Genomic DNA, 24406 nt, shown 5'->3' with positions numbered 1-24406 from the left:
TTCTAAGCCTTGTATCTGCATTGTCATTACTGAGTTTGCAGATGCTAGATGAGCGCCGGGTGGCATGCCAACGTTCCGGAAAACAACCTCGCAACTCATACGCGCTGGCTAGTGCAATCGAGAGCTACCACTCCGCAAGTTAACGATCTTCTGCCAGATATCGGGTTTACGGCGGCTCTTCCTCAGCTTTTAGTTGCATTGCTACCTAGGGCTGTCGAAGATAAGAGCTTTGCGCGGGGAGCACAGCCTTCGATGGTCTTCCGACCGTTGCTGTCTTTCGAAAAAACTGCGACGCCGAGGCAGTCACCTGCTAGTAGACCAGCTTCTGTCACTGAATTCAAAACCCCAGAAGGTGACGGGAAGCAGTCAGTATCTGCAGAATCTACCGTGCCGCAACGATCCACAAGAGGATTATTGACACCCACTACAGCAAACATATCGCGACCGCCGAGTACGTTTGGCTTTCTTATTAATTGACGTGTCTATCTTTATGCTAATTGTTATAAATACGCAACAGACCCTGTGTTGTCTAATGTCAAGATTGTTTCCACTCCTGACGCTTCATTTACCGACGCCATCGATCTTAGCAGTGACGATGATCAGCAAGAGGCCGCTTTAAAATGTTCTGAAGATGATTTAGGACCACGCCGCAGGCTTAATATATCACCTCGCAAATCACCGAGCAAGCGGCAGCGATCTTATCTATTCATTGAGCAGAATCTTAAAACTCGGCAGCTTTCGCTGGCGAATGACCGACGTCGTTCAGAATCAGGGCATACAGAACTGGAGGATGAAGGTGAATTGTCAGTTATCGGAGAGAGATCAATAATAGAAGAAACTCAGGTTCAGGCAACGGACGCTAGAGAAATCTCGGATTCAGAAGCTGAAGATGAAGATGAAGATGAAGATGAGCCTGATACTTATGACGAAGGAGATGGATTTGTTGTGCCTGATTCGCAAGGTCTTGACGAGTTATCAGACAAAGAGTATCTAGACGACGAGGATATGCTTGAAACTTTATTTGCAGATGATATTCCGGACTTAAACTCTGAGGAAATTATAGCTGAAGATATATTCAAGAAATCTCGTCGTCGTCCACAGCCTAACATTCACGCTTCGAAAAGAATAACTGAGTTTGTACAGCCTCTACACCCTAAGCAATCCGAGCCTATGCAACCTCAAATTCCGAATCAACAGCTTGCAACAGCTGTTCAATATATTCCTCCTTCAGGAACGTCATCAGTACAAGTGATAAAAACACAGGACTCATGTAGCGGACACACGACTCCCGTTGCTGAAATTAATGCTGCAGCATCTTCTCAACGGTCATCAGGAAGTGCTGTGACAGTAGACACAGAATTGGAGCGGTACTTCGAAGGTATGACTAAAAATGAGTTGAGTGATGAGCTGGTAGATTTATCCAACTCTCGCATGGGTTTAATGGAAGAGCGCTTGGAAATTGCCGAAGATCCTACTTTATCAGCTACGGTAAAATCAGCGCGACGTGCTCGTATAGCTCCTGAATACGAGCGCATATCGAAGCTATACAGACGCTGTAGTGAAATTTTAAGAGATCTCCGGAAAAGCCAAGCCGAGATGGTCAAACAGCAGAATCAGCCTCCGGCAGTCATACAAACAGTTATTGACAATGGAGCGAAGCAACAGAGCACTGGCGAAATCAGCTATCAGTCAGCAGGAGCTTCTATGCAAAGTGGATATGAGATTACTGACAGCTTGATTAATGGTCTTGACTCATTTCCTGAACCAGACGTGAATTTTGATATTGAAGAGTCTGTTCAAGAATATTTCCCTAGGGATACTGCTAGCAGCGATTTGCAAACGAATATCTCCGTTCAGCATAATTATAATATGAGCAACGAAAGCAGCAGTAGTAAATATTTTATTAATGCTGATAACTGCGTTTCTGTGGATGATTCTGGGTTTGATCCGGATAGCAGTACAAGCAAATACTTTGGAGCAAATGCCAATAATGAAACTGCATTAGCTTTGAGCAACGACGGATTTATAGATATGCATGATGAGTTTCCGGATGACTTTGAAATTGGGTCAGACTATCAGGTAACTATTGACGATTCAGGATGCAATACTCATTTTTCTATATTCTTTATTGACTATAATTCATAGGAACTGGATGAGTTCGGGCAAGTTGAAGTTTGTGAAGAGCCAATTACTATCGCTGATGATGTCGAGTCTGTATATATAAATCCAGCCAAGCAAATGGCTCATTCCGGGGTATATAATAGAAACGACTCTGAGATGTGTCATCCCTGGTCACAAGAAGTGTGCCAAGTTCTTAGTAGCGTTTTCAAATTACCGGGATTTAGGCACAATCAACTCGAGGCTATCAATGCTACGATTTCTGGAAAGGATGTTTTTGTACTCATGCCGACAGGCGGCGGCAAATCTCTGTGTTATCAGCTGCCGGCATTGATCTATGGTGGCAAGACGAGGGGTACGACAATTGTTATCTCTCCTCTGATTTCGCTTATGCAAGATCAGGTTGCTCATCTGGTTGCAAAAGGAATAAAAGCTGGTATGATCAACTCGAGAGGTGATACCGAAGAAAGGAAAAATATGTACAGGTTACTCAATAGTGGCAATCTTTCATTGCTCTACATATCACCTGAAATGCTTAATACTAGCGGCCAGCTGAAAAATTCCATCTCTAGATTGCACAAAAATGGGCTTCTCGCAAGAATTGTCATTGATGAGGCACATTGTGTCAGTTCTTGGGGTCATGATTTCCGGCCCGATTACAAAGAGCTTGGTGTTTTCCGAAGAGAGTATCCCGACGTCCCAATGATTGCTTTAACAGCAACAGCCAATGATCGCGTACAGCTGGATGTTAAACATAATTTGGGACTTGTTGATCCAGCCTTTTTCAAGCAAAGCTTCAATCGTCCAAATTTACTATACGAAGTCAAAGAAAAGGGCAGAGATATCTTGAATGAGATTAGAGATCTTATGAGGATTAAGTACCCCGGAAAATCTGGAATTATCTACTGTCATTCCAAGATGTCGTGCGAGCAAACTGCTCAGAAATTGCAGAAATTTGGACTACGTGTGACACATTATCACGCAGGCATGACTCCGGAAGAGAGAATGGATGTTCAAGCTAAATGGCAAGAAGGAACTCTGCAAGCGATATGCGCCACAATTGCATTCGGTATGGGTATTGATAAAGCAAATGTTCGATTTGTCGTGCACTATACGCTGCCGCGTACTCTCGAGGGATATTACCAAGAAACCGGGAGAGCAGGCAGAGATGGTTTATATTCAGAGTGTATTTTGTACTACGCATACAGAGATGCCAGTACGATGATGACGATGATTGATCGCGATGACACTGATTTTCAAACGAAGGAAAAGCAGCGCTCTTTTCTAAAGCAGGTTGTGCAGTACTGCGAAAACAAGACAGATTGCCGCCGACTACAAGTTTTACGATATTTCAATGAAGCATTCGAGAGCGAAGATTGCCATAAAGCATGCGACAACTGCAGGACCTCGAATTCTGCTGACTATGAAGAAAGAGATGTCACTGACGTTGCGAAAAATATAATCTGCGTTGTTCGTCAGTTACAAGAAGAAAATGTAACTATGCTTTATTGTATAGACGTATTCCGGGGCGCTAAAACCAACAAAGTTCAAAGTGCCGGACATGACTCTGTTGAAGGATACGGAGCCGGTCGAGGCTTAGACCGGACGGATATTGAGCGTATATTTCACCATTTGGTGACGGAGGATGCGTTGAAAGAAATGTCATCAGTCAACAGGGCTGGGTTTGCATCATCGTACCTGAAGACCGGAGGCCAGGCGAGTGCCTTTTTATCTGGATATAAAAGGCTGTCTATGCCATTTCCTAAAAAGAGTTCGAGGGCGAGGTCGACAGCAAAGGCTGCTACGGTTAGTCGTGCTCGTGCGTCTAATGATACAGCAATCTCTTCTTCCAATGTCGCCCAGCGGAAAAGTACGACTCGAGCCACCAAATCTGCTGCTAAGACTGCTAAAGGCGGATTCCGAAAGTTCAAAAATACTGCCAGATTTCGAAGCACGATGAAACGAACAAAGACATATTGACAACGAAATGTATAATAGATTCAAGTCACCTTGCTTAGCTAGGTGTCTTATTCGCTAATGTCGGATTTTTTAAGAGCTATAGCATTTAATGTATATTTGTTTGATATATATTTATATATAGTTTACAAATCAGCATCCTAGAGGTGGTTGGAGTAAGATACCAGAATTATGATTGTAAAGAACAAAAACTCAGGAGTAGTAGAAGGGGCGGTGCATCTGCACCGCCATATAGAAGTTTGATAGAGAGTGGCGGTGTACAACGCCGCGCACAGGCTTCAGGAAGCGATAGCTGAGCTCGTCTGTGTCGAGCACCTTCTACAAGTCATCATTACTCCGCTCTTCAGCTACATATATCAATTACTCAAAGCTTTTTTGTTGGTATAATCTCTGATATAAGGGCGTTAATATCAAAGACCTAGCTACACCTAGTGCTCATTCTGCTTTTAAGGTCGACGACAATCAAGTTAACATCAACTTCTAATACACACCATGTCGCAATTCGTTGCAGATCTGTGGGATTCCATTTTCACCCCCGGGACCACACCTACTCTTGTCAAGGCCACGCACTACTCGTTTGGCGCGCTGATTGTTACACTCGTGACACTTTGCATTTCGACCATGAACAAACACTTCTTTTTCTTGACTGCTATCGCTCTCGGATTATGGGGTGGAATCACATGGTTTATTCAAGAACTGGAAAAGATGAAGGAGGAGATGGCGGCGCAGAATACACCGGTTACTGAAAGCGTTGACGGAGAAGAGAAGACCGCCGAGCAAAAGAAGGAAGAGTAATCGCATTTCAGTCAAAAGTCTGACGGTCTTTATTAATGTCGGTCTTATGACTTACGACAAAAATTTGTTTATTTTACGTTTTATATGGGATTTTTTTGAACATTTGTCTCGCACAGCAATTTGGTTATCTGTGCATTTTCCTCCTTAGTCTGTTCATTTAATAAAGTGTAGGGTAGACTATTGCGTATACACTGACTCTCCGGGTACATTAAATTTTGGAGTTGTCACAGAAGAGCTCTCAGTTTCTCCTGTCGCTCTTGAAGCTGCGTTCAATTCGTGCCCATTTCGGCCATTTAGCAAATCCAGCTGTTGCAATGTGTCCTCTGCCACCTGCAGTGCGGCCGGCGGCAAGCCAGCCAATCTAGCGACATGTATTCCGTGCGATCTGTGATTCACTCCTTTTCTTAACTTATGGTCGAAGTAGATTCCATGTTCATTTTCAGCTAAGTCAGTACAATAAGAGGCAGCGTGAGGCAGGTTCTGAATCATATCTCCCAGATCATGGAAATGAGTAGCAAACAAAGTCCGCGACTTGTTGACGTGATACAGGTGATGTAGGGTTGCGTACGCAATCGACAATCCTTCCATCGACGTAGTTCCACGACCAATCTCATCCATGATGACAAAAGATCTAGGAGATGCTTGTTTTAAAATACTTGCAGTCTCCAGCATTTCAACCATAAAAGTGGATTCATCGCGATATAAGTTATCGGCTGATCCAACTCGGCTGAATATCTGGTCAACAATTCCCATTTCTGCGAAATCCGCGGGTACGTATGATCCTACTTGAGCTAAAATACTTATCAAAGCATTTTGCCGGAGGAAAGTACTTTTGCCTCCCATATTTGGACCAGTGATAAGCCAGAGTCGCTGGTTTTCGTTCAAAAAGCAGTCATTTGGCGTGAAAGAGACCCCTTTCAATTCTAGACCGTGTTCTACGGTAGGATGCCGGCCAGCAACGATATGATATGAGATCCTATTATGTAGCACTGGTCGAATAAGCTGCCGCTCACGCGCAAAAGTTGTGAATGATGAAGTTACGTCCAACTCGTCCAGGACTCGTGCATTTTTTCTTATGGGAGCCATATGGGCTACCACCTGTTGTCGAATGTCATTAAATATCTTCTTCTCTTCTAGTCGTATCATCATTTTGTACGAGTCTATACGACTGCCAACTACTGTCCATCTCTGTCCGAAAGTAATTAGATTCTGCTAAAATGATAATAAAATCAAATGATAATAAAATCGAAAGACATACGTCTAGATGATATGACCGGGTGCTTTTCCGAGCAATGATGCATCTCGCTTCGGTGTTACCGTATTCCGTTTCGACTTTTTCAAACTTGGTTAGATCCTTACCCGACACATGCACATAGAATCCGAGGCCTGGTGCCCATCTAAGATCAACGGAAGATGCATCTAACTTCATCTTCAGTTCTCGCTCCATTGTATCTCTTTCTTTAATAGATTTCTCCAAAGAATTGTGTAATCTCATGAGAGTCCGTGACGCACTGTGCAAAGATTAGCGAGACAAAGCAGTTGAGAAAAGAAATGGGGTTAGATTATACTTTCGCTTCATGATCTCCATCGTTTCGATAGGAGCGCCTTTTCTAGTTTGTGTCTTTTTCTTTATCACTTTCTTTGAAGAGTCCAAACTATTCAAAACAGTAACGCCTTGTTCTAACCTTGCCAGCTCGTCGGCTATTCTCTGTTCTTCGGCACTTAACTGACGGATAACTCGTTCTTGGTCAAAGGCGCTAACTATCAGATGCTCTAGATCACTCAGATTTGTTAGCCGTTCGAGGACTAGTTGCAGTGTTGGACCGGCGATAATATTTTCTTGATGATCAGCTGCAATATAATCACAGAACATTTCTCGGAGTTTCGCGGTATTTTGTATAGACTGAAGAAGAGCAATCATGTCTTCAGCATCACCTCGACCAAGAGCAAGTCTTTGGACAACCCTGTGCGCGTCATGCGTCCTTCTTAAATATAAGATGACCATCTGATGTAGATGATTGTCATTGAGAAATGTCTCTACAAGATTTTGGCGCTGGTTAACTACGACAATCGAAGTTGTAGGAGAAGCTATATAGAATAATCAGCCACAAAATACGAATAAATGCTTCAAGTAAGAAAATATAGCTTACACAGCCAATCAGACAACAATCGTGTGCCAGATTTAGTCACTGTTCGCTTGATGGTATTCAGCAAACTGCCACTTGTCAACTGGTCTCTAAGGGTCTTCTTGATCTCAAGTGCCCTTAGGGAATTGACGTCAATAAGCATGTTATCAATAGGCACTCTGCGAACAGGCACTTGAACTTTTATTGCAGTTCCTGGAAGTTTTTCTCTTATGTAATTCAAAAGGACTGCGCATGCATTAAGCTCATCATAAGTGAGACCTTTTATATCATTGGCGGGATCTTCTTCAGTTTCGAACAGATCTTTCCACTCGGTGACAAAATCTCTGTGCTTGACTGCGAGCTCGTCGTCGCTGAGTTGTACCGTCTGTGAATCTGCATCACCAAGTGAGAAGTTCTCTAATGTGATGAAGTACTGCTGCTCTTCAAGCTTTCTGTACAAATGACGAGCATGACCATCTTTGATTCCCTTATCAAGAAGAATTTCGCTTGGTGAAATTCGGGCGACGTCGCTGATCAAGGTAGTACTAGAGCTCACCTGTGTGAAGAAATCACCAGTTGAAAAATCAAGCCATGAGAGTCCTATGTGAAAATACTCTGCCTCAGGATCTTCTATTCCATCGGAATCTGTTTTCACTTCTTCATCTTTGTGTCTAAGATGGATCGCAACGATAAAATTATTTTCTGTCGGGTTCAAGAATTTTTCGTCTATAAGCGTGCCAGGAGTGATAATACGGCAAACACGCCGAATAAACATGTTGGCAGTTTTCCGATCTGGATCCTCATCTTCTGTAAAAGCCGCAGGCTCAACCAGATTCTTCGCCCTAGCTGCCTGCTGGGTGGCTCCTGGTTTCGCGTATACGTTGGGAAACTCCTCGCTAATTGCCACGTATTGGTGTAATTCTTGGACAAGAACCTTAAGATATCTATCAAGATTCATAAACGGAAACCCAGCCATGGAAACCGGACCATGAATTGTTTTTTTCTGGGCAACACGTAAATTCAATAAGGGGCCAAACTCCTCGGCTTGATGAAAGTACAACTATACCTCAGTTAGCTTTGCTGTAAGATTGAATTCTAAAATCTGTACCTCGTAAAAAGAGCCGACTCGCGTCAAGACAACACATTTCGGGAGTCGTTCCATATTATTTTTGGCTTCTTGCAGAACTGTGGGATAGGATTTCGTAACTAGATCTTCATCGGCAAGTGCAGCCAGTGCATCAATGTCAGCAGTGGCGTCCCCTATATATCCCTGCGGAATATTTAAATTCTCTTCTTTTTTGATCTTCTTCTTCCTAGCTACCTTGCGCTTTTCTGAGACTATCATATCAGAATCTTCTGCCGCCCCATCTTTAGCTGTACTCGTCCTATTCGCCGCTGCAGCTGTGACGAAACCGCGGTCCCAGGGATGACCAATACGTGCGCTGTGCCTTTTTTGATCCTTGACCAAGGCTCGATTCAAATAAACGCAGTCATGTCGGGCGCTGCAGCAAGATAGGAAGAATGAAAAGGAAAGCGAAGCAGTACAATTTGCTCCCAAATATTTTGGGTATTGTCTAGTCTTGGCCGATATTGCCAATCTGCTTGCCAGGGGCGGTTTTATACGCAACATTCCGTCGATATCTCTAGATTCTACTGCCCAGGCTGTTATATACCAGTTAAGATATAGGAATTACTCATGGAGGCGCCTCAAAATTCGCCTCTGAAAATTAATAATCATTTCTGTCAATCTGGCGAGCAGGCGCTCAGGTGTCGCGACGCGCTTGTAACGCGAGAACTAGCTTACCCGGATATATCCACGTGATTAGCTCTCCCAATTGAACCAGTCTCAAATATCTTTGTTTTCTCGATACAAGTATAGTTCTCTAGTTACTGAATGTTGATACCAATGCTTAAGTAATGTTTCCTACTCCATCGACCTCTCATGCTGATTATGATAAGGTTTATGAGCCCTCGGAGGACACGTTTCTCTTCTTGGATCTATTACAAGAAGAGCTCCCATTCTTACAGCGCCGATTCTCTGATCTGTCTATTTTGGGATCCCCACTAGTCTTGGAACTAGGATCAGGGAGCGGTGTGGTAGTTACCTTTTTCCACAATCATATTCTTCCAGATGCATTATTTCTCGGCACAGACATCAATCCTGAAGCATGCAAGACCGCACTCGAAACGTCGAAAGTTAATAACGGCACGAGATATTTCGATGTTCTGCGCACAAATATCTGCGATTCATTGCGCCCGAATTCAATAGACGTGCTACTTTTTAATCCTCCTTATGTACCAGCTGATACGCTTGGGTCGTATGAATCGTCCGTCAAGTCTGGCGACTGGCTTGATTTTGCTCTCTTAGGCGGCGAAGATGGTATGAGAATTACCAATGTAGTGTTAGATCAACTTGATAACATCATGTCTAGAGAAAGAGGAGTGGCATATATATTATTTTGTTTCAGAAACAAGCCAGATGAAGTTTCTCAAGCTATGCGAGCAAAAGGCTGGACAGTGACGAAGATTGGAGAAAGAAAAGTGAGATGGGAAATCTTGAGTATTCTAAGATTCGAAAAAGAATAGTGGGTGAATTGCTGTTTGCAAATGCTGCATAGATAGAGCGTTTTTGCATCGTCAACGGAGTTTGGGATCTTCAATCGAGAATATATATTTAACGATAAAACTAAAAAGAGGATTACACCATCCATGAAATTTTGAAATCAAACAAAAAAACAGAAAGCAACAACTAGTTGCGCCATATAAATATAGTGCAATAAAATGGGCATATCTAGAAAAGGGGCAATGACAAGCGCAATAGCCAGTCGGTACAAAGCATACACATCTTACTCAAAAAATCTTTTTTAGGACCCTCGATATATTCACGCGTAAATATCCGTGAAAACGTCGCTTTCCAGCGCTTCCAAGTCAGGCTCGCCTAGACTGAAGTCGCGCTCAAAGCTGGTAATGCTCAGCTTGCTGAAAAATTCTTTCAGCTCCGCAACACTAGACATTTTCGAACCAGATAGTATAGGTTTCCTTTTGGTTTTATCAACCAGTGACGCGCTTGAGGCATCTTTCGTCATTCGTGTCTCCATTGGTGTACCCATTAGAAATGACAGTCGGTCAATCAGTGGCAGTGAGGATGCCTCTGGTCTAGGAAATACGGCTTCCAAAGTATCCTTGATAAATAGCCAGTAGTGCCTAAATTATCTCATTAGCAAAATATTCAATAGCCATTAGTAACAAATCAATCCGTACAGTTGAAATTCCTCTGGTCCTAATACAAGAATCGTATCCAGCAACTTCGAAGCGGCAAAAACATTTTGCAGCTTATTTTCCGGCAAAGCATTCGGATCATCGTTTGTAAGTTGAGTGAATATGGAAATCAACTCGGTATATATAAAAGTCCAAAATGGCGGTAAATGCACTGGCGAGGTGCGCAGAATAATTGCGCGCAAGCACAAAAACACGTCACTCCGAACAGACTCAGACACCGAGGAGCTAACAAGCTCAGTCAACTTGTCAAGGGTTTCTCTCAAGTTCACAAGGAACTGATCTGTCTCGCCACACATGTATGCAAAGGCTAATCGTCGCAAATTGAGTCGACGGGCGATAGACTCCTGATCCGACCATCCAAATAGAACGTTTGTGTTTGACGAATGCGCTGACACGCGTGATATCAGATCTGGAATACGTTCTTTGTCATTACTCAGCCACTGTCGAATGATTTCGCGCCACTTGGGTCGCAGATTCTCGCTAACGTTGAAAAACTTGCTGTCGTAGTAGGCATCAGTCACGGAGGCCTTCCATGCCTTCTGTGTGTTGGGAATTCGTGAGGTCTGGTACAGTACCTCAAGAACCGGCGCTGAAGCGCTAGCCGGGAAATTCTTTGACTTGAGAGCAGGCGCAAGTACGCTGGCACCGATAATAGTACATGCCACGGCGACTCTGTCAGTTTCGAGCAACACTTTATGCAAATTAGGCACAACAATAGCTAGTGCGCGACACAATTCTTCTTGTGAAACTTTTGGCTTTGAACTGCTTTCTTTGTCAAGGCCAATAGTGGAAAGCGACGGAAGAGTCTGGAATGAGCTAGCAGTTCGAAGAGTTTGAGCCATCGACTCAGGCTGATATAGCGTGGCCGATGATTGGGACAGCGACGGCGGCTGAGAGTCGCTATCTGATTCAGTGTACTTGTCTTTTTCAGCAATGGACGAGGAAGCAGAAGGTTCCGGTGAAGTAAGACCAGTCACCTGCCTCGAAGCAACGGAAGAGTTTAGTAATTTCACAAAAACGTCCTAGAACAAGCATTAGCATATGTAAATAGCAAGCAACAAATACTAAAAAAAGATCATACCGCCAAATCCTTTCGTAATCTCTTTTGTTCTCCAAAGTTAGTAGAATCTACTTTACTTCCAATAATCGAAATGAAAACAAGCACGTTTGGAAGCACATGTCTATATTGTCCAATATTAGCCTGAACATCCTTCACAAACGCCATGCAGTCCATCCAGATTTCCTCAATAGCATCGTTATCAAGAGAGCTGACGTAATCCACAAGAAACTCGATAAGCTGATACTCGTTCAAATCAGTAGTCAGCGTAGAGCGATATGTCTGCTCAAGAACCATAGGATTGATGCGACTATAAATTGCATTCAACACAAAAGGGAACGTCAACTTCGGTCGTGAGCCGTCAAGAACATGCAATAATTTGAAAACAGGATGAACTCGGTGAATATCAATCAATGTCTCTAAGCTCTCCAATGTTTCAGACATGTAAAGGCGCTCTAGTATCCGACGCGCACGATACTTCATCCGCGAAGAAATATACATAAACGACTCATGCGATGCTGAGTCAGGCTCACTCTTTGCGCCCTTTGCAATCTCTTCGCCCCAAAGCCAGATGGAATGGTTTATTTTGATACAATCTTGGAAACACAATAGAACAGTAAGCCTATTGTTGGCGGCCGCGCTACGAGCCTGAGGAGACTCGACTGAAAACACGCCTGAGATCACTGTACCGAAGAATCCCGGCTCAGATGGTGTCTTTGGATTAGTCGTCTTTTGTTCTTCGTCTAAGAGCTTATCATGAGCCGCGACCATCAGATGCTCCAAGCCATGCATTAATGCAAATAAAGCGCCTTCTGACGCACCCGTGCGAGTCGTGTTTGATGACTTCGAGCTATATACAACCTTCAGATCCTCAAAGTTGGCTTTGATCTGTGAACAGAAGCATTCGACAACCGGAATCAAGATTTGAAATAGAACGTCCGAAAAGAAAGGGAGACAGTCAATCAAAAATTTAACCCATGAGTCTAAAACCGGCTGGTTTTCGTCTGTTGAAAGACCCTCAATCACACATTGAATTAGACTCGACGTAGGAGAACGTGACGCTTGTCCTTCAACCGTCTGGCTTACATCAATAGACTCGCGCAATTTGATCACACTGTCGTGATGAATCTTCGAGTTATCGGTTCGAGCGTTGTTGCCGTAGTTAACATTCAGAGTTCTGAAAAGAACATCTAAAATTAGAGTCTGCGTATAGATATCATTCTTGAACGTACCCGACGACAGTCTGGAAGTGAGCGCTAGTTCAACAGCCAGTTCAGGTGTCGCCGGTTTATCAGGGTTAGTGAGAATCACATCAAGAAGTTGCAGCGCCCCGCGCAAAACCTTTGACAGACTGTCTTGCAGCTCTAGAGAGCTATCCTCTGGAATATCATATTTCAGAGTTCGCAAAATAACTCTAATAAAAAATCCTCTATAGGAAGGATCACCGTCTTCAAGGCCAATATGCTGCAACAAGTTGCTTCGTGAAGCATCCACGCTAATCATGTCAGTTGCCAGCGATGCGCACAAGCTAGGAGGACCCATGTCGAGAATATTGGTCAGAGTTTTCAGATAGTAGAGGAATAGTTCAAGATCATCGTCTTCGCCAAACGAATAAACCTGGCGTCTCAAGAACGGTAATTTCAAAATGCGCGAAACCAAAATACCATACAGACGATTTGTTGTAGAAGTTGCACCAAGCATGTCAAGCCACGCGAGAGAGACAGACCTGAGTGGTGAGTACTTATCCTCTAAGGAGTCCAACATGAGCAAAAGTGGACGCGTCAGGATAGCTTCAAAATTTGCATAATCCACGCTGTGCGCCCAGAGGTTGATAAATGCATAACCAGCATTTGGGCCAGCATGAGCGTCGGCGACAAGATTAGATATTGCTGCCTCAATCTTGTGATCTTTACATTTGCTCTGTAAGTCCCAGAGAGAGGTCACTGATTCAACATGGAATTTACCGGTCGGCATACTGAGATACCCCCAGTGCTGTGTAAACCGTTAGTCAAAATGCACAATCAAAACCTAAAAGAAAAATACTTGCCAGCTCAGTGAAATTGCGGATTGAAACATCAACTTCCTGACGTACCATGCCATTGCGCTCAATAACGACACCCAGCAATCTAGTGGCGCCATAAAGAATTTTGAACGGAACATGGACACCTGGTTTCAAGGAAAGAAATGCAGCAACAAGGTCATCATTGCGCCAAGTCTTCTCGCCTGGAAGTTTTGACAAGAGAGTCACCATCATCATACAGATATCACCAGCATCTGAATCCAGTTCGCTAAGAGTCGAAGTGCAAAGTTCTGCTGTTGCAGTCAATAAAAGCCAAGAGATAGTGGCTGGCAGAAACGGCGGAGTAGAAGGATCGTCTTGAGAGCGCTGGTAGAACTGAGAGATTTTAGCGACAATATCGTCAGTCTCAAAACTGTTCAATTCAGATTTTTCGGTAGGAAGTAGAGCGCGGGATGGTATCACGTCCAAAACTTCAGACGCAAGTTCCAGCCACACTTTCTTGTTGATGTCAATTCCCTTTCTCCGGATGATGAGCAGCATAACTAAAATTAAAGGCAGATGAACGATTACCATCTCCTCTTCCCTAACATTGAAAGTCTTCACAATGAACAGCAGTAAATCCAAGTCGTGGTCTTTGTTGACAAGAAAAAATCCATCAGACCATATACTTCCAGCTTCGACACCATCAAAAAATGCACTAGCGCTACGAAGCACTTCTTGGTAATCAGCGTCGGACTTTGCTTCGCTTTTGTATCTACGTACGCTGCGCACTATCGGCAGCAAAACACCGGGAACAATAACTCCGCCGACTTCCCATCTATCCATCAAGCTGAGAGCAATACGATAAGGTTTAGCTCTCGCAATAGGATCAGGCGATGTAGAGGCAATCAGCTCGTTAAGTCCATTGACCAGCGGTTTGATACCGAATCTCTGGAAGTATTCTGAGCGACTCAAGTGTGGGGTTGTAGCAGGCTGATCAGGCGACGGCTCAGGTCCCAAAATCCAGGTCCACAATCGTCGGTTGAGCGACATATCACGACGCAAAACAACCGAGGAAGCAGACATCATTAACAGCATTAGATCGTGAGGCTGCACAAAAGTCTGGATAACCCCGCTCTGAAGCTGGACGTTACGCACGAGCAACTCTAAAAATCCTCGCTGCACAAGGACCTGATCGTCTTCAAGGCCCTTACCAAGTGCTCTCACCAGCAATCCCGGCTCGGGTGTCACGATTGCCTTGATATCATCGGGAAGAGATTGCAAAAGATCTTCTTTAGTCTTGTCATTAGGGACAGAGTTTATAGAGGGTAATTTTCTTGCAGCATAAATAGCGGCACCGAGACGACGATCAGAAGAGCTTAAAATGACGAGGAAAAAGCATTGCCAAAAGTATTGATCATCAGCAATATGCGAGCGGAAGTTGTCAATTAGCGATAATACTGCGTTGAACGACTCGCTGGTCTCATCGTCAATTCCAGGAAGTAGAGCGAGTAAAAATGGTCGAACTATAGGTCGCAGAGATGTCGATGGCAATGGTAGAATGTAGGTCTCCAGTAAATGAATTAGGTGCGGCTAAAACAAAATAATGTCAGGAAAACATGCTCGCTTCAGCAAGGGAGAGTGACCATACTTTGACGTTAATGCTGGCATAAGCCATCAATGGAAGTAAACCAGGAATCCATATGTTGAGCTCACGGGCCAGTTCTTCTTTCTGCAAGTAGCAGTCAGTACACAGTCAATAGATAACCAAATGAGCAAGGGATAGTGATGCTTACTCCAAGCATGCCGAAAATGTAGCCATATAGTTCGAGTGCTTTCTGATGTACGCCAGAAGGTAAATTTGGCTGAAGAGATTGAGCAAGGCGATTAGCAATGATAGGCGAATACGGCACCTGCTCCGTAGTATGCGATTGAAGAGCCTAAATCCGAGAAATCAGTTGGTGATAGCTCAAAGTATCGAATCATTGTGAAGTGAAATATACCCTGAGCAGTTTTCCTAGAAACGAGATGTAATCAGCCCATTCCTCTACGCTTTCAAAAAGCGAGAGAGCACGATCAATGTTCGCAGCATATCGCTTGTACTTTGGATCTTTCTTGCGGGCGGCTAAGTGAAGCGATTAGACAAGTTGATGCAACAAGCGGAATGGCAGATAAAACTTACAGTCTTCGGATTTTGACAATATGAACGGTAGGGGAGAGATTGTCTGCAGAATTGAAGAGGTAGAAGGCGCCGAGGGCGCCATTACTGAAGTCTAGCGAAACCGGTCAGAGAGCCGGGGAGCCGGAAGCACACTGGCGCAGGACGAAATGGCGGTGAAGAGGATCTAGCCGGGCAGCCAAGATAACCAGTAAAATCAGATAGATATATCAATAAATATAACAGGCAATATAATGAAGAAACGGAACAAAAGGCGGTGATCGCGTGCGTCGAAGGGGAAGGGGCAGTGGTAGATAGAGAGTCGCGGTCAAGGTGTTGCTTTAGTTGGGATGACGCTTCAGGAAGCTTATCTATCGCGCACAGTTTGGTGTCGATCCGAGAGCCTGCTCACGACACGCTACACTGTGTATGTTTTTAGGTTGCGTTATTTGTTACAAGACTACAGCTCTTTTGAATGACAATTGGCTGCTGCGTGCAAAAAAGCACCAATGTGTTCGGATATCGAATTTATCGACTAGTATGTTGGTAATCGATGACTAATGATTTATTACCCCTCGCTCGCATGTCGCTCTACCACCATCAACAGTCAAACAGCATTTAACACAGACGTTCCTCTCCATTTCTCTCCCTTGATCTGACAATCCGCAGCAGCAGCCGTTTCCTTCTCCTTGACTTAGCGGCTTTGCCGACGGGAACCTCTGCTTCTTGACCGCATTGGTCTTTGGGGTTAGGTGTCGAACCGCGCAGTCAACCTGTCTTGGTTCGCCCTCGCTGCTTCGCCATCGCAAGCCTGAAAGCCTACCTCGAAGACAATTCTAGCGCGCCCTGCATCTTCTCTTTCGCAGACCTGCTTTTGCTGTGACTCTCTGTGACTCTCACTAGGCAGATGAGAGATTTCTCTCGCTGATCATGGCAGTCTTCTCGCCGCCACAGGTTCTAGACGACCGCCAGCAGCTCGCTGTGACGGCGGCCACCGAGCCGCCCGTGCTCGTCAACGAGGCCTCGCTGGCCGTCGTCGACGATTACATCTTGTCTCAGGAATCAATTGAACAGTTCTCCCGGCCTGGTTCTCCTGTTCCTCTTGAGCGCACGGCCACTCTGCCTCCGCCTCAAATTGCTCCAGATCTCGTTGGTCTGTCAAAAGCATTTCCCATTCGTCTCCAGTCCCGTGCCACCACGGCTCTCTCTTCATATTCTGCACCCTCGAATGCCACATCAGCCGGATCCGCTCCAAATTCTGTCGCCTCTACTGCCACGAATAGTGCTCTCTCCACTGCTGTCTCCACCTCGCCTGCATCATCAGTCTCTTCTGCGCCTACCGTCAATACAGACTCGAAGAAGTCACTGAAACTCATATCAAAAACAAAGTCGCGGTCACGAATACCTCCCGCTATTTCCTCAGTAGGCAGTCCGGATATCAAGTCTTTGCTCGGAAAAATCCTTAAAAACTATGACCCATTTGGCCGGCCCTACACATCAACATATAACAATGCATTCATAGATGCCGATATGGACGACGACTCCATAACAGTCTTTGATGACTATAGCGTTGACGCAGAGAGTACTGGGGGTGATCAAGACGACGAAGACGGCGAAATGGATCGGTTTCTTGCTCAGAAAAAGCAATACTTCATTTTGTCGTTTGCTGGCAAGCCAATTTTTTCCATGCATGGCTCTGACGATTTGATCTCGGCTCATATGGGTATTATACAAGCCCTCGCCGCTGGGTTCGAGCAGCCGTCGGAAGAAAATTTTGCCACTGAAACCGTGCCTGATCAATTACGATTTTTCACTGCAGGAACAACAACATTTGCTGTTTCTGTTGAAGATCCGTTAATACTTGTCGCCATAAGTAAGTTAGGAGAGACTGAGGGTCAACTGCGAACACAATTAGATGCGTTGCATACCCAGCTATTGTCGGCTCTAACTAAAGCGCAAATCGTGAAGGTCTTCAAAGGCCGGACAAATTTTGATCTTCGAAAGCTACTAGGAGGTAATTATTGGCAATGCTCCCATGTACTAGCGTTTTCGTACTAATTTTCGTTTAGGCGCCGAAACCTTTTTACGCGCTCTGACAAGAGAAATGGCTTTTGGATCCCCGGCAATTCTACTCAATGCAATTGAATGCGTTCGATTACGGAATAGCGTCCGTGACCGAATAAATCTTGCACTGTTGAAAGGACGAACGGCATCGTTGCTTTACGGCTTAGTGGTAGCTGACGGCCGTCTGGTCAGCGTTATCCGTCCGAAAAAGCATAGTCTACATCCGCCAGGTGAGTAATTTGATGGTGATCTTTGAAGTTGCGATACTAAGTAATGGGATACAGATTTGCAAGTCATTTTTTCTATGCTGTTCCACAACAACACATTCCATGACGGCAGAGAACATTGGATACCAATATGTTTGCCAAAGTTTAATAACCGTGGATTTTTACATGCATATATTGTTTTCTTTCGGCCCAAAGTCGCGCTTGTACTCATCAGCGCAAACAAGGATTCATTCTACGAATTGCGTAAATCGAAAGAAGATATCCTTGAAAATTTTGAGCAAGAAAACTGCTTTGCTCCCATAGACCTCGCGGTTAAACTAGTACGATATCGAACGGCTGACATTGGGGTACCAGCAATCCAACATTTTCTGTATAAATCTCGCGGAAATGTCCAATTCACAATGCCTAATTTCGAACCTCATTTTCCTGACCGCAAGTCTCAACACGAGCTGATGCTGCTCTACCGTCGTCTGCACGCCGCTATTCACACCCGGCACACTCATCTCAAAGTCCTGTACGTCAGTCGCGGGAATTGGGTTGCACTAGCGTGGGCTACGCATTCATTTGAAGTGTACTGTGTTGCTGGTGCAGCGACGTCTAAAGCGACACTGGCTCAGGGAATGGATACGATTATCGCGTGGGTGAAACGTGAGGAGAGCCGACTCTTCATATCTAATGGCGCTGTAAGTGGTCTCTCGTTTTCTACAAAAGAATTTTTCTCTTCCTTGACGTCTCTTGCGATATACACTTGATGGATCGAATATGGTGGGGGGGAAATTTAAATAATTCACACCGGCATGTTTTGATCTACTTTACTTCGAATGTCAGATGTACAGAAATACATTTTTACGACATTCTGAGACTGCGATGATTTTATTATGTGTTTGTTTGAATTGAATTGGAAGGTTGTGTACATATTATCTCGGCGCGAAAAATATGGAGAGAGAGAGTTTTTGATAATGTACGGGTATTTCTTTCGATTCATCAGTGTATATTACATATAGACATTTTGTGAACATTCAGGCTGATTTTTTTTTAATGCATTCAGGTTTTTTAAAAATTTCCCAAGGTCTTTTTCCGTTGGTCGCAGACAGAATCAAGCCCTTTTTACAGTTTTGTTTCATATCCCCTTCATCACATATGCGGAATATTTTATTTGGTGATATATGTTAATATTCGATAGGAATATCCCATGCGTTGTCTTCGAATATCGATCTTCGTCAATATGCTGCACAACTTATCTCTTTATGGTTGCATCTGGTGTTTATTTCTAATCACTTTATTTTGTCGTTGGAGTTTATCTTAATTTGTTAAATCGCTTGCTTTGGTATTATGAATTGTGTGGTCTAATTGTTCTTTCGCCGAAAGAACTGGTAATCGTCTCTATTTCTTTTCTTTGATACGTGGTTGTTGTTTTTTGTAGGGGCTTTACATTCCTATCTATATCTGTTGTATCACTATATCATTTGGGTGTTGGGGATTTGAGCTGGGGGAGGGGGTGTTTACAAAGAGGTTAACTTACTCTCGAAAGCAGGTTTGTAAAAATTAGAGGCGCTGAGCGCAAGTCGTACACAATTTAACTTTTGTAAATTATATTTGAGACAATTTTTACTCGGATGGAAAATGGCAGATTATATTCATCCAAATGCTGAAAAAAAAAACCCCCCTAAGGCATGGAAGAGGAGAAATGGGAAGCATATTAGTAGTAAACTACGGCGCTCGCTTAACCTTTTATATATCGATATTCCAAAAATTGGGAGGCAATCTTGCATCTGCAAAATTCCGCCATACCGTTATACGAATCCCGCCGCCCACTCCACGCAGCAAACCTCTGAAACCAAATTTATTTATACAGAATCAAATTCAACAAAAAAAAAATGCGAGCATCCCCAGTACTTCGAGGAATAATCCCCAGACAGCGAGCACCACCTCGCGCCCGCTCAACTCCTGCTATCCCGCCGTCATTACGACAAAAAGCTGCTAACGAGTCCAAACCTGAGACAGATTTGGATTCTTCAAAGGAAGCAAAGACAAGAATCCTCGGGTGTGTCAGTTCCTTTCTGTTTTGCAATTGGGTATTTGGTGTAGAGTGTTGTATTCTAATTGGAAAATGCAGATTTCGGTTATTGATCATGTCGCTTCCGTTATTGGTAGTGTCGTCGTATATGGTATATAAACGAGGTGAGAGAAATTTTATCGTAATCAGTATTCTAAATTACTAACTACTGTTATTAAAAAAAACAGTATATCTTGGCGAAGAACGGAAAAAGAGAGTGGGATTCATTACAGAAGACGGAATTCGAATATTGTATGAAGATCTACCAGAAGGCGACGAACGACGGCCAAAAAGCTAATATACAATACTGTAAACCGAGGGCCTAGTTGCATACAGACAGGGAAATATTGTAAATAGCTGAATGACGGAGTTACTGGTATTGGTGTGATTCTACGGCGATACAAACAATTGACATTAAGTTTGGGTTTAATTCAAAATTAAGAATAATCAAAAAAGAACAAAACCAAAAGATAAAATTTGACCATTACAAATCTTGCTACAACTCCGGCCATTAGATATTGAGATCAACGTGCCTTAAGATCTCTTCGCATCAAATAAAAATAAATAAAAATATAAATAAGCTAACTCCACTCTGCTATCGCGATCATCTTTATAAACATCCACGAAAAACCCAACCTAATCGTAAAAGACAAGGGTTCTGACCTCAATGCTCTCTCTAGGAAGAGCATTAGGCGGTGAAGTGGGATCAGCAAATGCCGAATGAGGAGTACGCTTAGCAACACCCTCCAACGAATCGTAGCACTTGATGAAGACCTCTTCGTCAGTGTTCATACCCGATAGGTAATAGTACTTTTGCTCCGGATTGAACCTCACGGACCCAGTCTCACCAGTACGCTCCTTGTATCGGTGTTCAACCTCGACGACATCATCTAAATTCATATTACCGGCATCGCCAAGCGCAAGAGGAAATTCCTGCACGGGCCCTGTGAGTGGTTTCCAGTAGTTGATAATCTGGAAGCGCTTCTTAAGCAACTCATCTGCTTTCTCTGGACAATGAACGCGAATACGCTCTGCAGCGGACCAAGGAGTCTGGTCGACGTGGACGACCATGACCGGATTACGCGAGCCGTTCTTAGTGCGTAAAGTGTGGTCAAAAATCACGACCTCTTTCGCACCGGTGGTTTCTTTAATAGCGGTAATGACACCAGGATAGTATTCCGACTTAATAGCGTCATCATTACTCCAGTCGTTGAATTCATGAAATCGCTTTTCAAACTGGAAACCGTTGACATCGAGCGAGAATTCATGCTCGCGGCCGCGGATGTCCTGCACCGAGACAGTGAAGGGTTTGTCCCCGAAGTTGCGCGTGGGAGTACCCTCCGGTAGCTCATAGACAATGTTGTATGGTTTGGATCCGTCGGCAGGAGGATTGTAGAAATTCAGAGTGGTCTCGACGACGGGAGCAGAGGTGGTTTCAGTGACAGTAGCCATGAGAGCGGCGATAATGGGATAACAGATAAGATGGTGGAGGAGAGATCAGGGAAGTGGCTGGAAAAATTAAAGCCTCGAATACAGTCGGGTGCTGAGCTGACAAGCTGAACTATAAGGCTGGTGCCGAAAGACAGGAGTAAAGCCACTCGCGGGAATGTATTTATGTTAAAAGAGTATCAGTGTGCGATGAGCGCATAGTGAATTAGTAATCCCTGGCGTCGTAATCGGACCCTAGCCCCCGCTTATTGAGCAGTTTCCCGGCCGACGAAGGATCGCAAGAGCTCGGAATCGTAAGAACTCTCAAGTAATTTGCTTAGAAGAGCAAGTTTTTGACATAATCAAGCGATCCGACGCAATTAGCTAAGCAGGCGAGTGGCGTGGCAATCGCGTCATTGTGTCGAGAGTTTGGGTGTTTCGTCGCCGCTACTTCTCGTGTAAGCCGATAGTTGGGGTTCACATCTTCGGATACTGGCTGTATCTGCCTTTTTTCTTCCAGCTCGATGACCTCATTGTGGCGGGCATTAGTTGGACCAGCAAAGTCTGAGCCAGGTCCGCTGAATGATGCAGCAAATCAAACTACTGAAGATGAGGTTCTTGAGAATAGGCGTGGTGATGAGGACGTGCAGGATGATCAAACTCCACCGCCATTTCCTTCTCTAGACTCGGCACAGAGAGCATCTACAGTTGACTCAACTACGGTTCAGATATCTAATGAACAGCCACAACAGCAACAGCAAAGCCTGGCTCCGCCATCATCTGCGATGGGCCCGCCTTCAATTTCTCCAGGGTCAGGAACTACATCTTCCTCGGCCGCAGCAGCAGTTCGAAGACATCTGCCTCCACCCACAGCAACTTCATTAGACCGATTAAATTTGAAAAGTACATCAGGTTCGCGACCTCTGCCTGTGTTCAACTTTGCGAATGTGTCAGGCGGCACGGCATCATCCAGGGGCAGAGCAGTGCCGCAGTCTTCTTCGAGCCTGACGACACCCAATACAGCAGCGATTAGTCTTTCACAGGCACGGCGAAAGCGAGAGAAAGTTTCGCTTGAGCCAGGGTTTTCACAGCTTGACTGGGCGAGTTTGAAGAATAGCGGCAAAGATCTCAGTGGCAGACCGCCGGGCGTTCCACCGGTACGCATCACCGTCGAAGAACTCAAGAAGCACTCGACGCTCGAAGACGCGTGGACAGCACTAGGTGGCAAAGTCTACAATCTGACTCCGTACCTGCGGTTTCATCCTGGTGGCGTGCGGGAGGCTATGCGGTGCGCGGGCAAGGACGGCACGCACTTGTTCAGTAAGTGCGAATTCAAGATATTATCTCGCTTGAATGAAGAGCTACTGACGGATGATAATGATGACAGATATTACACACATGTGGGTCAACTACGACCGAATGCTGGGGAATTGTTTTATAGGATATCTCGTTCCATCTGGATCAAGCTAGAAGATACCACATCATAGATGAGCTGTAAATATAAGTTAATACAACATAGGTCTGATAGGTCTCCTAAACCCCTTACCCGCAGCACTCGGCTATCCGCATAACTGTCGCGGTGCAGCGCGCATATCCGGGTAAGGGCTTTTGGTGAACTGCGCAGGGGCGCATCGCATCTGTGCTGTCGCCATCCTTCTGTATTTCTCTCTTCTCTCCACTCCTTCTGCTTTTTCTGCTTATCGCTGCTCTTGAATAGCGACAATGGACGCCGAGTCTTCCTCAACCAATCAGACGCCGCTGGCGAATGTTGCCGCACAGACTACTATCCTCTCCCAGGTATCGTCGACGTGCTGTGTCGAGCGCGAGCACTGCCTCGCTCCTGCTCTCCCGCTCAATTAGATTGTTCCATCTACACTCGCTAACAATTTTTTTTTCTCGCTCTCTAGCGCTTTCAGTTCTACCTTGACCAGTCGACCCCGTATGTTTTCTACCGCTGGGTGGGCTCGGTAACCCTGCTCTTCTTTTTCATGCTGCGCATAGTACTCTCGCAGGGATGGTACATTGTCTGCTACTCGCTCGGCATCTACCTACTCAATCTCTTCCTCGCCTTCTTGCAGCCCAAGTTCGACCCCTCGCTTGAGCAAGACCTGAAAGAGCGCGAATCGGAGGAAGGTGGTGCTTTGCCTACTCGGCAAGATGAAGAGTTTAGGCCCTTCATCCGGAGGCTGCCGGAGTTCAAATTTTGGTACTCGGCTACGAAGGCCACCGCCATCGCCTTTGTTTGCACTTGGTTTCCCATCTTTGATGTGCCTGGTATGTTTTCCCTATTTATTATTTTTTTATTTTGATCTGTTGCCGTGGTTCGCAGATTAAACCGAAGAAAAGTGATGACGCGTCCAATGCTAACCGTACTTCGTCTTTAGTATTTTGGCCCATCCTCCTCATCTACTTTTGCATCCTTTTCGCAATCACCATGCGCAGACAGATTCAACACATGGTGAAGTACCGATATCTGCCATTCGACCTTGGCAAAGTTCGCTACTCGCGCAACCGATCAAACTAATCATTTCTTCGACATTCAACCTTCTCATCCATCTCACTCTACATCATCTTATACATATATATATATATATATATATATATATATATTTATATAATTCACATACGCCGACAACACCAAAATTAATTTGTTTAAATTAGTTTGATTTTTTTTTGTTTGAATTATTACGTATGGAGATTCTTTTATCCTGCGTTATAAATGCTTATTATCGTGCATGAGCTTTTAATTGACTAGTAGCTGTGTTGATCGATTTTCCATTGTACAATGAGAAGTAATTCACTGCTTGTTTTATTTCCATGTGAATTTTTATATAGCTTGATTTGTACACTATCAATTTTATTTATATGTTTTTTTTGTCTTTGCGTGTTGTGTTGCGTTATGTTGTCAAGCTGTACATTGTCTGCGTCTGTCCTTTGCGGTATATTGCATGTATATAATTGATTGATTTATATACTATAGTATTCATCTGCTTTATTAGGCATTATGACTGCGGCTAAGGCAATGATTTGTAGCAATCTGGATACATAAAGATCACTCACTCCAGCTATTGCTAACCTTGATATGTAATAAACTGAATATAGAGCTTCACAGCTATCCTCGT

General features: G+C 44.3%; 10 protein-coding genes across 10 annotated transcripts; 7 read left to right on the top strand and 3 right to left on the bottom strand.

Annotated features, from left to right (window-relative positions):
* Nucleotides 1–48: 48 nt before the first annotated feature.
* V2V93DRAFT_325293 (uncharacterized protein) lies at nt 49–4098 on the top strand (the record flags this gene model as incomplete). The annotated part of the gene is made up of 6 exons (XM_066907496.1): nt 49–451; nt 518–796; nt 980–1209; nt 1366–1626; nt 1690–1926; nt 2146–4098. 6 exons carry the CDS (start codon nt 49–51, stop codon nt 4096–4098), a joined length of 3363 nt encoding a protein of 1120 aa, XP_066765282.1.
* Nucleotides 4099–4376: 278 nt separating this feature from the next.
* Nucleotides 4377–5077, top strand: V2V93DRAFT_370682 (ER protein Pkr1-domain-containing protein). Its single transcript, XM_066910331.1, has one exon. The coding sequence runs from the start codon at nt 4588–4590 to the stop codon at nt 4888–4890; it is 303 nt and encodes a 100-aa protein (XP_066765281.1). The 5' UTR covers nt 4377–4587; the 3' UTR covers nt 4891–5077.
* Nucleotides 4973–8755, bottom strand: V2V93DRAFT_370679 (muts domain V-domain-containing protein). The gene is made up of 5 exons (XM_066910330.1): nt 8125–8755; nt 7041–8076; nt 6459–6978; nt 6149–6401; nt 4973–6078 (listed from the first exon to the last, which is right to left on the bottom strand). The coding sequence occupies exons 1-5, from the start codon at nt 8644–8646 to the stop codon at nt 5068–5070; spliced, it is 3342 nt and encodes a 1113-aa protein (XP_066765280.1). The 5' UTR covers nt 8647–8755; the 3' UTR covers nt 4973–5067.
* Nucleotides 8756–8896: 141 nt separating this feature from the next.
* Nucleotides 8897–10041, top strand: V2V93DRAFT_370676 (S-adenosyl-L-methionine-dependent methyltransferase). Its single transcript, XM_066910329.1, has one exon. It carries the CDS (start codon nt 8934–8936, stop codon nt 9600–9602), a length of 669 nt encoding a protein of 222 aa, XP_066765279.1. The 5' UTR covers nt 8897–8933; the 3' UTR covers nt 9603–10041.
* V2V93DRAFT_370675 (Dopey, N-terminal-domain-containing protein) lies at nt 9663–15835 on the bottom strand. The gene is made up of 8 exons (XM_066910328.1): nt 15534–15835; nt 15355–15476; nt 15148–15291; nt 15003–15083; nt 13400–14944; nt 11377–13344; nt 10278–11317; nt 9663–10220 (listed from the first exon to the last, which is right to left on the bottom strand). Exons 1-8 carry the CDS (start codon nt 15613–15615, stop codon nt 9899–9901), a joined length of 5304 nt encoding a protein of 1767 aa, XP_066765278.1. The 5' UTR covers nt 15616–15835; the 3' UTR covers nt 9663–9898.
* Nucleotides 15836–16439: 604 nt separating this feature from the next.
* Nucleotides 16440–18552, top strand: V2V93DRAFT_325356 (trafficking protein Mon1-domain-containing protein; the record flags this gene model as incomplete). The annotated part of the gene is made up of 3 exons (XM_066907499.1): nt 16440–17523; nt 17579–17803; nt 17858–18552. 3 exons carry the CDS (start codon nt 16440–16442, stop codon nt 18550–18552), a joined length of 2004 nt encoding a protein of 667 aa, XP_066765277.1.
* Nucleotides 18553–20264: 1712 nt separating this feature from the next.
* On the bottom strand, nt 20265–21621 carry V2V93DRAFT_370669 (uncharacterized protein). The gene has a single exon (XM_066910327.1). It carries the CDS (start codon nt 21306–21308, stop codon nt 20493–20495), a length of 816 nt encoding a protein of 271 aa, XP_066765276.1. The 5' UTR covers nt 21309–21621; the 3' UTR covers nt 20265–20492.
* Nucleotides 21561–22800, top strand: V2V93DRAFT_370668 (uncharacterized protein). The gene is made up of 2 exons (XM_066910326.1): nt 21561–22604; nt 22672–22800. The coding sequence occupies exons 1-2, from the start codon at nt 21809–21811 to the stop codon at nt 22752–22754; spliced, it is 879 nt and encodes a 292-aa protein (XP_066765275.1). The 5' UTR covers nt 21561–21808; the 3' UTR covers nt 22755–22800.
* On the top strand, nt 22801–23858 carry V2V93DRAFT_370665 (retrieval of early ER protein Rer1). Its single transcript, XM_066910325.1, has 3 exons — nt 22801–23081; nt 23192–23558; nt 23669–23858. Exons 1-3 carry the CDS (start codon nt 23007–23009, stop codon nt 23806–23808), a joined length of 582 nt encoding a protein of 193 aa, XP_066765274.1. The 5' UTR covers nt 22801–23006; the 3' UTR covers nt 23809–23858.
* V2V93DRAFT_370664 (uncharacterized protein) lies at nt 23832–24389 on the top strand (the record flags this gene model as incomplete). Its single annotated transcript, XM_066910324.1, has 1 exon — nt 23832–24389. A coding segment is annotated over one exon (179 nt), but the record flags the coding sequence as incomplete, so codon positions are not given.
* Nucleotides 24390–24406: the final 17 nt, after the last annotated feature.

This window comes from Kockiozyma suomiensis (assembly GCF_038497685.1).
Source record: "Kockiozyma suomiensis strain NRRL Y-17356 unplaced genomic scaffold V2V93scaffold_8, whole genome shotgun sequence".
Lineage (NCBI taxonomy): Eukaryota > Fungi > Ascomycota > Lipomycetes > Lipomycetales > Lipomycetaceae > Kockiozyma > Kockiozyma suomiensis.
Note: the sequence above shows the minus strand (reverse complement) of the source record. Positions and strands in the feature narration are given on the sequence as shown.